Source organism: Macrosteles quadrilineatus, unplaced genomic scaffold (genome assembly GCF_028750875.1).
Source record: "Macrosteles quadrilineatus isolate MER2022 unplaced genomic scaffold, UCM_ALF_1.0 Scaffold_673__1_contigs__length_38413, whole genome shotgun sequence".
In the NCBI taxonomy this organism is placed as follows: Eukaryota; Metazoa; Arthropoda; class Insecta; order Hemiptera; family Cicadellidae; genus Macrosteles; species Macrosteles quadrilineatus.
Window position 1 is genome coordinate 16,251 of NW_026543266.1, and position 19,215 is coordinate 35,465.

A 19,215-nucleotide genomic window follows, 5' to 3' on the forward strand; every position below is an offset into this window, starting at 1 on the left:
CATTTTAATTATATGTCACCACCTATGTGGTTACGTTATAAATAGTAGAAAATACAATTTATTCAGATATCTCATCGTTGTATCGTGTAACACGCAATATAAGGCTTTTCCAATGTCTACTAGAAACGAGACAGGACCGGGACCAAGCACTGGTCTGTTGTAAGTTGCAGCGAGTGTTCCTATTGTTTCGTCCTGGCAGTTTTATGGCCTAGCATTCGTCAGATGCTCGTCAGCTAACTTCAGCCTGGTTAGACCCCTGTTTGAGAGGCAACCTAAACCGTTTTGAGGTTAGACAATGTACAATTTAACTTTAGGAGTTAAGTTTTTATAAATAAGACGCCTGTCTTTAAGTATCTTACATTTATATTTGTCACTGTATGACCTATAGATTACTCGACTGGATTTGATACTGATTTACTGGTTATCAACACTTAACAGCTTTGTTTACAGTTTTACGAAGTAACTTAAACATACAAAGTATAGGCCTACTAGTGTGAGAAAGGTTGGGTGTTAAACGGTATTTAAACTAACTTCCTTAGCTTAGGCTACATTTTAGGGTTAAGTTATGTATTTTACTGGCATATAACTAGAAACAAAATTCAAAGCTTTGATTTAAGTTAGGCTAGGCCTAGGCTAAGTTGAGTAAAACGCAGAGGATACGCGCCTGGTAACCGGACGTGGATTAGGTGTCTGGCAGTTATTACTGTCATAACCGAAACAACAAAACTTGCTGATAATGAAAAAATCGAATGAAGGTTAAATTCTGTTCATCAAAAATAAAATTAGGGTACACAGGTACAGTTTCTTAACTGGGCTGCTTTTGTTTAGGCCGGCCAAAAAGTATAATTTTTCAATGTTACGTGTAAATATAAATGTTTCGTGTGTCAGTGTATGTGTATATGTGTACTTCAACTTTGACCAATGCTATAAACAGTAATTAACAAGACAGAAAATTTGACAATGGGGCTGTTGGCCCCGAAACTATAGTCATTTTAAAAGACGACTTGGATTGAGGACGTATACAAGGTATTTAACCTATTATTATTATTATTATTCAATCCAGGAGGCAAACATGGATAAATTAATATTGATTGAAACTATCGATTCGATTAGTAAACCTTCTTGCGATTTTTTCACCATCAGCAAGATTGGTTGGTTAGATTAGGTTATGATAGTTAATTTTATAACAGATATATTTAAAATATCGATTATTAATCAATATTTCCAATTTGATAGTTTCAATCGATATTAGCATAGCCCTGTTAAGAAACTGTACCCAGGTACACTTCCATATCTGTTGGCACAAACAACCGAATGAAAATATCGATCGTTATATCGAACTAAACAATCGAATATAATCAATATTACTCATTCGGTTGTTTGTGCCAACAGATATGGAAGTGTACCCAATTATAAATGCCAAAAATTACAGTTAAGAAGAAATTAATTACATTCAAAGCAAAATCTTTGAAAAAAAGTTAGTTTGGTTAGGCTACCGATGGGATTCGAACCAGGGGCCGCTTGCATATCAGCTGAGCACTCTATCCACTACACCACAAACACCGATGGCTGTACATCGTATCGTTGTGGTAATGGCGTTCCGGCCCTCCACAACCCGGTGACGTCACTGCCGGATGCCTAATCCACGTCCTGTTACCGGACGCGTATCCTCTGTGTAAATAAAATCCTATTAGGCCTAACTAAGAGTTTAACCAATATATTAAATTAAATTAGCACAGCCTTAAAACTTGAAATTGTTACCAGTAGCTTGGGAAAAGTTTTGTATTCCTATTTAATGTTAAGTTAGGTACTTTTTTCAATAGTCAGCATTGGTCGGTAATCATGTTGATCAGTCTAGGAAACAAACATTTAAGTTACCGGTACAGCCTAAGGCCCAAAAAATACTATCATTGTGTACACACGCACATTTGGTTACTGAGATTAAACTGCTTTAACCCTCCGAGGGTCACGCGTCAAAAAATCGACGCACAACACACTTTGTGTAGGGTCACGCGTCTAGTTTAAGACGCACAAACATCGTTTACGGCGAAGGCTCTATGACTGACTGAATCGGATTGAACTGGATCGAGTTAGGTATCGTTCTTTCCGTAATATTCTAAGCTTTCTCCAGAGGTCTGTCTCTAAGCGCTATTCATTTTAGTTCCGAAAATATTGTAGCAGACAGCTGACGTGCGTGTATTTGTAAACAGCTAGGTTCCCCCGGACCGATGACTGATGTGTTTTATTACGTTTATCATTTTTTTAGTGTTAAAAATCAAAAGTAGTGATATACGTGGTGCATTATAAGAAGATTTAAGTGGTTTTGAAGTGCTGGTTGATGATCCTGAAGAAGTAGGTAGTGATATTGATGTAAATTATCAGCCAGATTCCTAGCTATGGTTAGGCTATGCATTCTTAGCTAAACGCTATATACTGAAATCAGTTTTTTGCCCATAACTTATTTATTTGCAAATCTACTTCCTTATATTATTATATATTTGTAATCCTCATAAAATTTAGAACAAAGTGGCTATTTTGAAATATTTATAGGCCTATGATTTATACAATTTCATTGAGCGCGAACTTATTTTTTTTTTTGAAAATTTTCAAAATTATATTTTTTTTACCTAAAATTTTTTTTTTTTGAAAAAATGTTCCTTATGTTTTATATATAATATTGAAGCCCATGATTTTCCAAACAAAATGGTATATAGAACATTAGAATTAACATTGTTTTAAGCTTCTCAGATCCGTTTTAATAAAACCTTGCAAATGCGCCAAAAATAGGTGGACATTAAGGCCTAAACTATGGACACTCGGAGGGTTAAGTTAGTTTTTTGCCAAATATGACTAGGCTAGTGTAAGTAACTTAGATAAGTTAACTTAGCCCATTTCAATAAATTTAAAAAATTAATTTTAGGTAACATTTTGGTACAACTTAAGTTGCGACTCCAGACATGCGCCATTCGCCAAGAGCACAAAATATTTGACGTTGGGTTATCTTGTCTTGCTATTCATCTATTAACGAGTAGTTGGCTACACACATCTGAGCTCCAACTGTTTGTTCCGGGAATAGCAAATATTTTGTTCACTTTGATAAGTGCAAAAAAAAAAAAAATTAACGGAAAAACAAGATTAGGCTACGAATGTTTGCTGCTTGCCAAATAGACAAACACCTAAGCTTATCCACACTACTCACGATTCAGCGAGTCACTTCTCAGTGCTTAGCGAAAGGCGCATGTCTGGAGCCGCCTTTAATATGATCCTGTTGTACTTAGTTGACTTACTTACTTATTTCCTTTTATCTCCTATGGAAGCATAGGGCATCTAGAAGAGCTCTCCATCTGTCCCTATCTCTAGCAAGTGCGTTAACTTTTCCCCAAGTCTTGTTAACTTCTTCACTTCTTTAATTATGGTCCTCTTCCAGGTTTATAGGGATAGCTCTTCTTCTGACACCTTGTGGGTTCCAACTCAATCCCTCTATCTCAATGGTTCTGTTTGGTTTCCTCAGAGTATGTCATAACCACACCCACTTCCTCTATAAAATTTGCATGATCTGAATTTACCAGTTTCTCTTTATAGATCTTTGTAAATAAATGGATAAAACACTGTAGGGTCAATCCATATCAAGTGATCCAGAAATAAAATAATTAGTTGCTTGACCATTTTTAAAATAAATAATAATTTTATCCTAGATACCTCTATCAATTCTGGGTTCAAAAGTGATTTCAATTTTTTTTTATCTCTTTTGTTACTTCTACGGTGGCCATTTTTGTTTTGCGGAACACGCAAATTTTTGATCATGTAAGGGTTTGCTTTAACTTGCACAACTTGGTAACCATGAACACTAGAGTGATGAAACAAAAAGCATTTTAATCTGGAAGAAACAGCCTAAATATTATGTTCAGTACATATTTATTGAAATGTGTATCAAAAACAGTTTTAAACCCATCTCAACATTTCATAAGAAAACGGAAAAATTTCAACTTTTGAAGGCGTATTACCATTGTAACAAATAAAATCTCAGACTTGATTTTTTTTGTGTGTGTAGCAACTCAGTAGAACTGTTTGTATTTCAAATATCAACCATGAGACTTAATTCCTTTAAAAGTTATCATTTTTCAAAAACTGAAATTTTTTGAAAAATTCAAATTTTGAGTCTCAATATCTTTGTTGGGACAAAGTTTAAAAATCTAAAATTTTTACCAAAAACCCCTCTTATGGTTGTTATACTACTGTATGAATTTCATCTTTGAGATTTACTTTTAAGCTATGTTACAGTATCATGAAAATCACAAAAAACCCATAAGCTCAGCCAACGTGGCTAGTACTGTAGATTAATTTATAGGTGTTGGTAATTATTTTATTTAGGTAATGTAAACTTATCTTAATGTACATTTCAAAAATCCAAAACAGATTTTTAACTTAAACTTTGTACCCAAAGTACAAATTAGGCCTATATGTACCGCTACGGTACCTACTAAAAATAAATAAAATCCTGCTAAATTTTAAGTTTTATTCATCATTTAACTTAAATAAAACTTAGTTACAGTAATTCTATTTATATTGAGGTCTTAAAATTGATTTAATGTACCGTAACCTGTATAACACAAATCAATAAAGTGTTTATTGTGGTATTTTGGAAAAAAAATAACTCATATTCTGTGGGAACTGATACAGTCTCCAGTACCTACAGGAAGTCGTAAATGAGTCACAAAACACAGTTTTTCTTAACAAAATAATTAATTTTTATAACAGATGAAGAAGTCACTCAACACCACAACAACAAACTCCTTGACCGATTTGAGAACTGTTTAAACATTACTGGAACAAGAAGCTTCCATTGTTTTATTCCTGTACCGGACAGTAGTAATGTTAGGTGCTTCGTAACCTCACTAGCAACTGAAAGCTGTAAAAATTACACTTCATACCAAAGACTCTATTGCATTTGTGTATGACAGTGGTGGGTGGCAGAGGTGATTGACATCAGTTATCAAAATAAAGATCCAGCAGGACCAACAACCAACCGCCTTTAAAACAGCTTTTGTATGTGAAATTTCTAATATTCTTTAAAATGAAAGTGGTTCAATAAATTAATCAATGAGTTCAAAATATTTAGGCCTATTGAAAAAAAGGTGTAAACCTGAATGAAAATAATCTGACAAAAAGTTTTTTTTTAATTTCACATAAGACAAGAAATTTAATTTGCAAGAAAAGGCTCTATACATTACTTTAAAGTAAGTTAGGTAAGTTTACATTAAATAAAATAATTACCTACACCTATAAATTAATTTTTAAGCTACCTACAGTACTAGCCGCGTTGGCCGAGCTTATGGGGTTTTTGCGATTTTCATGATACTGTAACTTAGCTTAAAAGTAAATCTCAAAGATGAAATTCATACAGCAGTATAACAACCATAAGAGGGGTTTTTGGTAAAAATTTCAGATTTTTAAACTTTGTCCCAACAAAGATATTGAGACTCAAAATTTGAATTTTTCAAAAAATTTCAGTTTTTGAAAAATGATAACTTTTAAAGGAATTAAGTCTCATGGTTGATATTTGAAATACAAACAGTTCTACTGAGTTGCTACACACAAAAAAAAAATCAAGTCTGAGATTTTATTCGTTCCAATGGTAATACGCCTTCAAAAGTTGAAATTTTTCCGTTTTCTTATGAAATGTTGAGATGGGTTTAAAACTGTTTTTGATACACATTTCAATAAATATGTACAGAACATAATATTTAGGCTGTTTCTTCCAGATTAAAATGCTTTTTGTTTCATCACTCTAGTGTTCATGGTTACCGAGTTGTGCAAGTTAAGAGTCTTCCTTAGTGGAAGCCATGTTGGATTTCTTCCCCATAAGAACAATGTTAACTTTGGGTCCAAATATCTCATCAGCAAATTGTCATATAATTATGGATAAGGAGTTAAATTTAAGAAATTGCGGTCCTCTAGAGATTGACGTTTTTTATTTAACAATTTTTAATTTTTATAATGAATAATTGATTATTAATTAGCTTAAAATTAAGCTAATTATTGAAAGGAAATGAAAATGGATTTTCGAAATTCAAAAACCTCAGTCACGAGTCTATTATGTTAAAAATACAAATTATAAATTTCAAAGCTATATCTTAACAAATAACGCCGTTACGTGTCCACAAATGATGTAATGTTTAACATTGTTCTTATGGGGAAGAAATCCAACATGGCTACCACTAAGGAAGACTCTTAACGCAAACCCTTACATGAGCAAAAAGTTGCGTGTTCCGCAAAACAAAAATGGCCACCGTAGGAGTAACAAAATAGATAAAAAAATTTTAAAATCACTTTTGAACCCAGAATTAATAAAGGTATCTAGGATAAAATTATTATTTATTTTAAAAATGGTCAAGCAACCCCTGTTGGATCACTTGATATGGATTGACCCTGTAACATTTATTGAATTGTTAGTTCTAGGATGCAGTATACATTACCAATTCTTCAGCAGCCTGTTCACATACGTTGTGACAGTATAGCAAGATGGGTTGATGAGTGTACCAATAAGGATTTAGAAAACTTATTACCGGATATCGTAGAAGATATTTTTGGAGTCAAAAACAGAGTTGGATGGGGATTAATGAGCATAGAATACAGTTTAAACTCAGGAGAGTATGACTTGCTATTCAAGTTTCTGCATCCTAATGGACCAATGTTTCGCCTCTGTTACAAACTTTTGTCAGACCCTTATATTAAATACAAATTCCCACTTGCCTTCCTACCTGTAAGTATTTTAAACTATTTTTTATGTTTAAGTTATGAATTTAACTGAGTGAAAAGTTTCATAGTAATGTAAAATGTTATAAGTTTCATGGCCTATTTGAAAATAAATTTGTATTTGTTTCCCTAGGGAGTATCATTTATGTAAGAGTAGGCCTATTGTAAACTTTTGAGACCTTAAAAACCACAGAGAAGTGGGATGCAGAGGATTGAAGGATATGAGACAACCGTGCGCTTTTAGCTCTGGAATGGTGGGGCGGAAATATATTAGTACTAGATAACCTGTTGCTCGAAATCGAGCAAAACTGATACTTGTAATAAAATAATGAAGAACAAAAAACATGAACAGCAAAACCTCAATCATAGCGTCACTCTAAAGTAATTTCTATGACTGATTATAGAAATGTGAAAAATGTTATGTTGTAAAAAAATTGTAAAAGTAATGTACGGTATTTAGGCCTAAATATAGATCCGTTCTCATACTGCTTTGGTTACCTCTTATGTACTGTGCCCTCTATGAGAACGTCGATGTCAACCACACACTGTAAAGTGAGCTTTTCAGACCAGCAAGCTAAATCCCTCTCTTGACGCCAACCAGTACGTCACATACTATAGCATTGTTAAATTATTTCTACGAAATGTTCTGTTTTAGGCGTGTTTAAATTAGGTGCCCCAACCAAAGTCTCCGGTTGGGAACATAAGAGTGGATTGGATTTAACGACGTATCTAGAACGGATTCGCGTTTAACACTATTAGTTTTTAAAGAAAAAAAAGATTTATTTTGCAAGGTGGTGCTCTGTTTTCAGCTTTAAAAATAGCTGGGAGATTTATTTAAGTAGCATCATTGTAGAGAGGAAAGTCACTTCTTTTGTCTTTTACTATGCACATGAATCTCACTTGACTCCTTGGATCTCTCCTCCCTACACATTTCTGCCACAATTTTAAAAGATTAGGCAAAGAAGTTGGAAATGTGACCCTATTCCCGCATAATTCTTCATGGCATTTTTTGTTTGAATTGTGTTTCATGCGCTGTTGGGTTCCAGTGCCAACGTCTTACTCTTTTCAACTATACATCTGTGCGTGTTCAGGATGACCTTCTTAAGGAATTATATTACCAATTTGGAGGTAAAACAAACATGTCATGGATCTTTAAATCGTAGATCCCTTGTGTGACCCTCTCGTCAAAATGAGCTTCCATGGCAAAGGCAGAATTGAATTGGCTAATTTTATTGAGATAATTTCTGGATCCAAGCCTCACAGCCCTGTTTTCAGATTGGATGGAGTTTCCAATAAGTTCCTGAAAATATGGTGAATTCTGCAAATGAGGTAAATAATTAACCGATTGGATGTATCACCACGGCAGTACTGCCACTCTGTATCCGTCAAATTGGGAGGTCGATGCAAGCGGTCACGTTTGCGTTCCCTCCAGCCACTCACACAAATTTAGATAAAATATGAAAGTTAACCAATCAACAGAAAACACTACAAAGGAATTTTGATACACACTGTAAATTACATGATAATATGGTAATGTAACGGGTAACTGCACTGTGAATAATAATTTTCAAACATTCACTTAATCACACCGAACTGTAACCAACACTAACACGAAAATTCAGTAAAATACGATGTAAGGTAAATAAATTCAACTATTACAAACAATTTGTTGTCAGGTCTTGCTAGCAAACTCTTTATTTATGAACCAGACTCAGTTAACAGATGTTTAAATAAAAATATAAAATTCCGGCTTTGGTCTGGAAGTAATAAGTCCTGAGATCTGAGGTTAAACTAAAAAACCCCGCCGCAACAAACCTGCAGACTAAGCGAATTTCCATTTGCCTGATTCGATTTACACTAAAATAAAATGTCTCTTTAAAAATATCAAATTTATTCCCTATTTAAATAACATTAGTTTAACGAGTACTTAGGTTTGCTGCAACAGGGAGGGTAAAAAGTATTTTTTTTTAAATAGTATGAAATGAATGCATTTTCAAAATTTGATCAAAATATGACCATAAACAAGTCTACAACAGTTTACTTATTCTCCATAAGAATAACATGGGAATTTTAAATTTACAGTTTTTTTGAAATTTTTTCCGTAACCATTAGCGCATAACAATGCTTCAATACACTAAATTATTTGTCTTTTTTAATCTCTACAAAATGGTTTGGAAAGAAAATGCTAAATTTTTAGTTTTTAAGGTAAAAAATTGGAAAAACCAATTTTCGCCCCATAAAACCCCCCATAAACACCTGTTCCCATAGTCCGATTATGCTGGTTCGCAAACTCGTTCGAATAAACGCAGGTTTACACGTTTGTGCCAAATTTCATCAAAATCGGATGATTTTTGCTCGAGTTATCGCGCTAACGGACACATAATGAATTTGAACGGATGGTGTTTTTGGTCTCTAGGGACCTCAAAACGAAAAAGTTAATCGGTCCCGGATCCAGGTCTTACCATGAGTACTACGGTAATAGCTTATTCCCTATGTGGGAAATTCGTTAAAAACTATTTCAAACTACGTCCATACGTTTAGTTGTAAACAAAGGGAATTGAGTTTGATGGTTTGATCTAATGTCAACAGATAGCACCACCGTTCCCAAACTTTAGCCCTTAACTGTATTTAAGTGATACCCCTTCTTAATATTCTGAGACGTATTTGCACATCTACGTGAAAATACCCTTAATATGACACCTCAAACGTTAAAATCCGTCAAGCCGTTATCGAGTTATGACTGTGAAAAGAAAACTGCTTGCGTATTAATATATAGATATGGAGCAAGGAAGAGCTCGAACGGCAATGGCCACATAGCATATTTGTACAGCAGTTGTGGCGCACAGGGTCTTCCAGCTTCCTACAAGGTGAGTGCTGTAGTACGTGATGGGGAGGGGGAAAAGGAGAGCGAAAGGGGATGGCAAATATAATTTACTCTAGACCAGCAACTGGTGCTAGACGCCATTTAAGTGTACCATTCATTGTATCCTCTGTTTATTACTTCTCTGTGGTAAAAATGTTTACAGAGCCAGTATTATTTTAGGTTACTAAAAACTAGTAAAACAGTCAAACCATTAGGCCTACATAAGGACTTTCCATTAAATTGGTTTCCTAAAAGATTCTTTTAATCCTCCTCAGCATACTTGTGCATTAGTGCAATTTACAACTCTTATCTGATAAATAAGTTGAGGGCTTGAAATCTCAATATAGGCCTAACTGTATTTACCAGCATAAGCAAAATAAATACTTGCCCCTATATAGCAAACATACAAATTATGAAATCAGTAGGCCTACAATGTAGTAAGAAAAAATATAACTAAAATACCCCCGCCGCAGCAAACCTGCAGAGTTAGCAAATTTTCATTTGCCTGATTGGATTTACTCTAAAATGTCTCCTTAAAAATATCACATTTATTTCCTAAACAGAATTAGTTTAATGAGTACTTAGGTTTGCTGCAACAGGGAGGGTAAACTTTTTTTTATATTTAAAATGTTAAAAGGTACTGTAGTTTAGTAAGAAATTAATGTATTTTCCAAATTTGATCAAAATAAGTTCATAAACAAGCAAACTACAACAGTAGACTTATTCTCCATAAGAATAACATAGGAATTTAAAATTAAAATTTTTTTGAATTTTCTCCGTAACAATTAGGCGCATAATAATGCTTCAATATACTAAATTATTTGTTTTTTTAAGCTCTACAAAATGGTTTAGAAAGAAATTGTGAAATGTTGCGTTTTTAGGGTCAAAAATGGGAAAAACCTATTTTTACCCCATAAAATCCACCATAAACCCCCGTTAACATAGTCCGATCATGCTGGTTCACGAACTCATTAAAGTTTATCCCGCCTTACACCTTCAAACCAAATTTTATCAAAATCGGACAAAAATTATTTAAGTTATCGTGCGGATGGACATATATATATCTATATATGGATATATAAAAATTTGAACGAATGGTGTTTTTGGCCTCTGGGGACATCAAAATGAAAAAGTAAATCGGTCCCGGGCCTAGGTCTTACCATGAAACCTACGGTAATAGCTACTTCCCTATAGGGAAATTCGCTAAAACGGTTCATTGTGTTGTTTAAGTCAATGATTGAAAAGGATAATTATTAGCGAATTTCCCCATAGGGAAGTAGCTATAACCGTAGGTGGCCGGCACCGATATAAATTTTCATTTTGATGTCCCTAGAGGCCAAAACACTATTCGTTCAAATTTTTATATATGTATATATATAGAGAGAGAGATTTATAAATATATACATCCGTGAACGTGATAACTTGAGTAATTTTTTTCCGATTTTGATGAAATTTGGTTTGAAGGCGGGATAAACTTCAATGAGTTCGCGAACCAGCATGATTGGGCGATGGGAACAGGGTTTTACAGAGGGTTTTATGGGGTAGAAATTAATTTTTCTCATTTTTGACCCTCAAAAAACAAAATTTACCAATTTCTCTCTAGACCATTTTAAAGAGCTAAAAAAAAACAAATAATTTAGTGTACCAAAGTGTTCATGTACGTTTTTTGGTTATGTAGGGTAGAAAATTCAAAAAAAACTGCAAATTTAAAATTCCCATGTTATTTATTCTTATGGGGAGTATTTAAAATGTTTTAGTTTGCTTGTTTATGGAAATATTTTGATCTAACTTGGCTAATTTATTTATTTTATACTAAGCTACCAATATTAAAAAAAAAAAAAAAAACACAATTTATTAGCCTTCCTATAGCAGCAAACCTAGGTATTCGTTAAACCTAATGTTATTTAAATAGATTTAATTCAAAATCAATTCAGGTAAATGGAAATTCGCTTAGTCTGCAAGTTTGCTGCGGCGGGGTTATCGTGAACACGATAACTTGAGTAATTTTTGTCCGATTTTGACGAAATTTGGTTTAACCCTTTGAGGTTGAATTTTTCCCAATTTTCGCCAAGTATAGTTTGCCATTAGAGCAGTCGGGAAAATGGCGCCCGGTGACCGATACTCGCCATTCAACTGCAAAAAAAAACTTTTTTGATTTTTTTTAGTACAGTCGCCATTTTTGAGCAGTCAGGAAAATGGCGGGCAGCAACCTATACTCGCCATTCAACCGCAAAGGGTTAAAGATGTAAGGCTGGATAAACTTGAATGAGTTCGCCAACCAGCATGATCGGACGATGGGAACGAGTTTTACAGAGGGTTTAATGGGGTAAAAATTGGTTTTTTCTAGTTTTTGACCCTCAAAGCACAATTTCCCAATTTCTCTCTAGACCATTTTAAAGAGCTTAAAATTTATTTTATACTAAGCTATTAATATTTTACGAAAAAACACACTTTATTAGTTTCCTTGTAGCATCAAACCTAGGTACTCGTTAAACCTAATGTTATTAAAATAGATTTGATTGAAAACCAATTCAGACAAATGGAAATTCGCTTAGTCGGCATGTTTGCTGCGGTGGGGATATTTTTATTTTTATAAGAGTAAGGGCAAGACCTTATCTCAAGGAATGTTAAAACACTTAGCGGTACAGAATTTCTAGATCTATATTACCTTTAAAATTAAAATTAAAACGGTTTTAAGTAAGATCTGATTTTTAGTAGCCTATAGCAACATTTAATGAACATTACTCCTATGATAAATAAGTCTTATCCAAATTAATCTTTTTGAATTATTATCAAAACTCACCTCTGGTCTCCGCAACGATGTGCTTCCAATCTTCCTGGTCCTCGGCTTGCTCACAGGTAACTCCTAGCCTTCTCAGGTCTTAATCCACTTGATCTTGGCATCTAAGGCTTGGCCTTCCTAGCGGTCTGGTACCTGCTGGTCTCCCCTCAAATACTTCTTTAATAAGAGCATTATGTGATATTTAAAAGGAGATATTTTACTGTAAATCCAATCAGGCAAATGGAAATTGGCTTAGTCTGCAGGTTTGCTGCGTCGGGGATATTTGAGAATTTTTCAGAAGTTGTAGTTCAAACTATAGAGGGGTAGTTTTTCAAACTATAGATGGGTAAAAAAATAAAAATAAAATAAAACAGTAATCCTGAGACAAGAAACAACATGAATATAAAAATCTGCCTAGTAGTTGAAGGGCATTGTCTATTGTAACTACGCCCATGATGTGAACCTCTAACTTTAACACGTTAGAGCCCATGGGGAAATATAGCTCATCTGACTGACGTCTATATAACTAATCTCTACATCAGTAATAAACTACTTGATGGCGTAAATTTCATTCTTATTTCATCTGAATTTGCTATACCAAGGTTTGACTGAAAATATTCCCAGTCCATTTAACTACTTTGAACAAATTAATATGTCGCTGATTATACTACTATATGTAAATTACCAAAATAAAACTTCAAACAAAGAATATATTCTGTAGTTATAATAATCGATACTTTTTCCAGCAAAAAGTGAAACAGTCCATTGAAGAAGGCACAGCTTTACCTTTCTATATTGACAAACTTGAAATGGATCCACGGACCCGCACACCATTGCATCTAGCTTTGAGTATCCTTTTTGTGACAATCAATAATATGCACAGCCATTAAGACCATTTAAAACATATTTATTGAAAAGCAGTACAAAGAAGAGTTGCTGTCTGGTGTCTAATCAACCCCAATCTAATCTCTTTAACCATGATGCCTTTGGGCCGATAGATGTTTTCTAAATTATGAGTGGTGTTTTTATTGATCAAATTATAAGTTCAATTGTTTTAGGTAAGTGATAAGAATGTGCCATAGACTAATGTGTGTGTCCACTGTATATTACCTTAACTAAACTAGATCCTTTTGAGTTGTACATGTTCCACTTCATGTACCATATAGTGAACCCTTGCCAGAAGTCAGTGCCCTACCAGGAGACTCGGGTATACTCCTCACTCTACCTGAGGCTGGCAGAGGAGTATCTGGCTACGTTCCTACCATGTGATGGTTCCACAGTCCTGCCAGAGTTGCCAAACCATTACATCTCTCAGAGCCCTCATCGATCCATCCCTCAGAAGTGAGTTAATGTACAGTGGTAAATAATTAATATGAGTAGTCAATTGAAACTGAATATACCGTAATTTTAGAACAGCTAAAGACAAATACTAGCAGTTTTATTGGAGAAAATCATCTTGTAAACAAATGTCACGAGTGGGACCACCTTTTTCTTTCACCCTATTATAGGCCTATACGATATGCATTTTAAATCAGATAATTTTACAATAAATCAGCAATTGTGTCAATTTGAAAAGCCTTTTAGTGAGATTGGGGGCCAATCCACACACACTGGTTTTGAGTACAGTAGCTACATTCCACCTCCCATTGCAAACTATCACTTACCGTACCTTATCTTACCTCCGTGACCACTGAAACCCTAAGAGAATTCTGGCCTCCCATTCTCTTCTATCCCCTGCCTCTTCCAATGTAGAATACACTTTAAAAAGTTGATGTATCTTCTCTCCGCATATGGTTAGTCGGTGGCTCAGTCTGTAGCGCCACGGACTTCGGGCCCAAGACAGCGATGTTGTGGGTTCGGATCCTGGTCACAGCCGCAAACATTTTTACACCACACTACACTATTTTGACGAACTTCCCACACAAGGATTTAGTCCAGAAAACAGATTTTTGCTGCCAGCTTAATCAAATGGGGATTCATTGCATACTACTGTACTGTAATGAGTTTTACCGGACACCAATCAGCTGATTATACTGTATTTGGGTGGCAATGAGTGGTTATAAACAAAGCATAACCTCTTTTAGAGGTTATGACTAGTGATTTTTAGTCCTTTAGTTGGTGGTAATATAGGATTTGTACAGATCTAGTAGTATGGCGTAATCGCCATAGGTACTAATAGATAGACTCGACTTTGTCTCGCATAGGAACGACCACACTCGTCCGGTAAACACTTATTTTCAGAACTAGTAACGTAATATACTATATCAGTACAGTTCATCCTTTTACTGTATACCGGCTCACCCCTTGCTTCGCTGGATAGTGGATACGTCCCATGCACGGGCAGTTAGTCTATACGGACAGGAAACTGCAAGGTTTAAAGAGGCCGCCAACCTCTTAAAAAATATATATATATAATCTGGCTCATTCGAGCCTTTTACTTTTGGAAAGCAACCCTATATCTGGGTGTTTATACATTTCTCTTAGCTCTCTGTTCGTTTTTATCTCAACCTCCGTTATCTTGAACTGGTCCATATATTTTCTCTGCATTCTATTCTCATTCACAGCAATAACGGTTTTTCGATTCTTTGGTTAGTTCCCAAGTATCTGAATCGTACAGTAAGTTACTATTGGGATAATTATGGTATGGTATATATATATATATATATTTTGAACACACAGAAAAAGAAGTATCAACACTTAAACCACTTATATCTTAAACAATTAAGCGATTAATTGATGGGTAAAAAAAATTCTTAAATGTAAGATGGAATTTCGCAAGCCAGCATGATCTGACCATGGGAACGGGGTTCTACAGGGTAAAAATTGGTTTTTCTAATTTTTGACCCTCTAAACACAAAATTTCCCAATTTCTCTGCAGACCTTTTTGAAGAGCTTAAAAAACAAATAATTTAGTACATGAAAAAGCTTTAGTACAATTATTAGTTACAGAGAAAATTGTTATTTTAAAATTCCCATGTTATTCTTATGGAGAATATTGTAAAATGTTTTAGTTTGCTTGTTTATGAATATATTTTGATCAAACTTGGTAAATTTATTTATTGTTATACCAAGTTATAAATATTTTACTAAAAAACACACTTTTTTACCCTCCCTGTAGCAGCAAGCCTATGTACTCATAAAACCTAATGTTAATTAAATACATTTAATTGAAAATCAATTCAGGCAACTGGAAATTTGCTTAGTCGGCATGTTTGCTGCAGCGGGGGTATTTATTTTTATTTTTTGTGTTATCCGACTGTTTTGCTTATCCAGTCTTGCCACTGGTAGCTTAGGTTAAATAAATGAGACAACTGTGTATATCAAATCATTACAATTTCATTTTTGAGATGATGCCTTAACAATAACTATTGTAGAGGTTAAATACCTTGTTCCCATCATCCTTTGTTGTCGGAGTGGTGACAAGGATTACGTTGGCTACAATATATTTTACCTCAACAATAGTATTATAATAATTTCTATAAACTCCAACAAACCCCACTCTTACGGTTGTTCAGGCCTGTGCGTACCTCCACGCTGTTCCGTCAAGAGGTGTTAGTAAAGATGTTGAAGCAAAGTCCTGCAGCTAACACCTTGCAGTCCTCCCCCCATGTAGGCATCTGGCGCAGTGAACTCATTGTTCAACTTTGTCTCGACTTTTGGCTGAGCATGCCAAACGCCTCCAGTCAGGTAAGGAACAATATATGATAACACTAATATTATATATAAAACAGCCTATTATTGGTACAGTGTAGGAGCGTCAAATGAGGAAAACCACAAATGATGCAATACCAGTTTTGTAGCCATAAATTTGACAGTGTAAGAACGTTCACTATTATCTGAGAAGTGACTTGGAGGTGCTCAGAATTCACCACAATTGCAGATGTTTGCTGCAATTGTGGAAAAGGATGATATCTCCACATCCACAGGGTTTAGAAAAATATAAAGATTTTGCCGCAACCACAAAATATATTTACCACTTTAAGTTATCACAGGTTACCAACTTATTTGAACGCTGCTTAAAATTATTAAAATACATTCAGCCATTGTTAAATTATGACCCAGAAAGAAACATGAGTCACTTATTAATACGGTTGATGCAATGTTTGCTTAAGCCTTTAACCGACAAAATAGTTGAATCCTTGGATAAAAGAGAATCTGCTGCAGGTATTTGCTTTGATCTTCGAAAGACATTTGACATAGTTTCTAATGAAATTCTTCTAGATAAACTCAAAGATGTTGGTGTTAGAGGGATGGCCAACAAATCGTCGCTCCTTCATAGCTGGACGTCGTTAGACCGTAGAGTTCTCGATCGAAAAACGTGGGATAATGAGGAAATGTAGCTTTAATGTCAAATTGGTAAAGGCAAGTGTAGGCCTCCCTCAGGGTTCAATTGTAGGTCCTTTATTATTTATCTTATTCATAAATGATATTCCTAAAAGTGTGTCTGATGCTGAGATATTTTTGTTTGCTGATGACACATCATTGTTTGTAAAGGTTAAATGTCGGAAGAACATGGAGATTAAAGCATTTCTTCAGTCCCATGTTGTCATTGGTTTTTAGACAGCAATCTAATTGTAAATGCAGAAAAGACTAGTTAAATTTGAAAATTTGGGGTTTTGGTGGTCCGAGTCCGATCATTATGTCAAATTTCTAGGCATCTCTATCGATAGGAATCTGAACTATTTCTCTCATACTGATTGTGTGACTGTCAAGTTAAGATCTTCACCATTTGTATTCACAGACTTTCAAAATTTATGATAATATAAATTATAATTTATTATATATTTTGCCCTCGTATATCCACATTTGTCCTATGCCGTTAGCATTTTGGGATCAGAAAACGTCTACACCAAACAAATTTTTAGGATGCAGAAGAAAGCGATTAGAGTCATCTCAAACCAAAACAATCATGCAAGCACTTTTTTTCTGAAGCAGGTCTCCTTACTTTTACATTTTTCATACACTGCTTTTTTCTTAAGATAAACTTTGAACTTTATTAGCATCTTGTACCTAATTCAACATATAAAACAAGTTACTTTAAAAAAACTTTTATAAAACATCTACTAATACTTTAAACATCCCTAGACTTAAAACTTTATTTTTTTTAAATCAGATGTTTTACTATTTTGTCATTTTTTTTAATGCCCTCACAAATGGTCTCAGGAGTGAAATGGACTTTTATGAATTTAAGACCCAGCTCAAAGAGTTTTTAATTTGTAATTGTTTTTATAGTGTCAAGGTTTTTATTTGTTAACAAAAACAATGTAACATGTTGATTTTGGAGACTTGATTGTGACGCTTGCCAATGCCTGTATTGAGTTTAACGGCAATAAACACCATTTCATTTCATTCAATTCCTTCATTTCATTTCATTACAGTAGAACTCCAATTATCCTAATCAAATGGAACTGTACCACATTCAGATGGTAAAATCTTAAAAAAATGGTATTTTCCACTATCTCGAGATAACAATAATAATTTCTACAAGATCGCAAAGAAGTTCAAGATTGTGTTGCGATCGAAGAAGATGTTAATGATGTTTCCTTTAGTGAGGTAGACAATGATGATGTCCACAACCCAGGAAGAAGTTCAGAAATTTGCCAAGATCACAGTTTTTGCCTTCTGTGATAATCATTCACAGTGGCGGCCCTAGAGATTGCGGAGCCCAAGGGTAAGTTCAATAGCCGGCCTCTCTTAATACCTGAAATTCGGCTGTTCCTCTGAAAAGCGGGTGGCCCAGGCCTTGTTCGCCTTTATGTAGGGCCGCTTCTGATCATTAATATTAATACTGTAGTTTTAGGTTTTTAAAATTATTCCTGTAAGCTATTTAGATAATCGGCGATTTAGATGGTTGGAGCTCAGATAGTTGGAGTTTTACTGCTTAGGATTCTTGGAGAAAGCAGCGCCGCTTCTGTCACTCTACACCACTGTGTTTATTGTTTAACAAACAATAAATGTATTAAGAATATAAAACATATGTGCAGTATTTAATTGTTTACATAACTTGAAAAAAAGGTTAGATGTATTTCCATTGAGGAAGAACCTGTACGTGTGCATAGGAGTAAATTTATTTTATTTCAGCATTTGATCAATTTGTTTGATTGTATTTACATATTAAGCTAAAGGGCCATGGTTATATTTCTTCAGATGAAAGGTAATTTTATGTTACAGTGGGCTTACGACACCCCCAACCACTACTTGGGACCTTACAAGCCTTTAGCCTCCACAGTAAGTCATTTTGTGAATGACATTTGCTACTAATTCAAATGTCTTACCCACTTCACCTGACTAACAGTATATGGGCTTTGTTCTGTCAACCTAAAAATATTCAAGACCCATAAGCTTTCGTTTGTAGAATGTAGTACTATAAGACTATGGTATATTATATGTGTTATTAAATGTGCTCCAACAAAAATATCTAAAGGCCGCTACACACTAGGACACCCGGTTGCTTATCAACTGGCGATCTGGTTGACAAGCGACTAAGTTGATGATTGAACGATTGATGATACCTAGCACTTTTAAACAAGCAGGAAATCAATCAAAATTTGGTGGAGATAGACAATGTGTTTGGTTCGCGTTCGAGCTTAAGTGACAACACCATGCCCGCCGACAAAGAAAAGTAGCTGCCGAAGTTATGATTATATTTAATTGTGGGCAGCAGAAAAGAAGAAAGAAATTGTTGAGAAGATTTTGGGCTAAAGGGTGGCTTCAACGTAGAAATAGTTACAGCCGCATGAAACTCCTACGAGCTTTGTGACTTGAAAATCCTCAGGATTTTAAGAATTATTTACGGATGTTAGATGACAGTTTC

At 34.6% G+C, this 19,215-nt stretch overlaps 1 protein-coding gene across 1 annotated transcript; it reads left to right on the top strand.

The window, feature by feature from the left end:
* Positions 1-296: 296 nt before the first annotated feature.
* Positions 297-18,629, top strand: LOC128982588 (sphingomyelin phosphodiesterase 4-like; the record flags this gene model as incomplete). Its single annotated transcript, XM_054401548.1, has 6 exons — positions 297-517; positions 6,454-6,763; positions 13,148-13,250; positions 13,526-13,742; positions 15,917-16,088; positions 18,573-18,629. Coding segments are annotated over exons 2-6 (852 nt in total), but the record flags the coding sequence as incomplete, so codon positions are not given.
* Between the last annotated feature and the right edge of the window lie 586 nt (positions 18,630-19,215).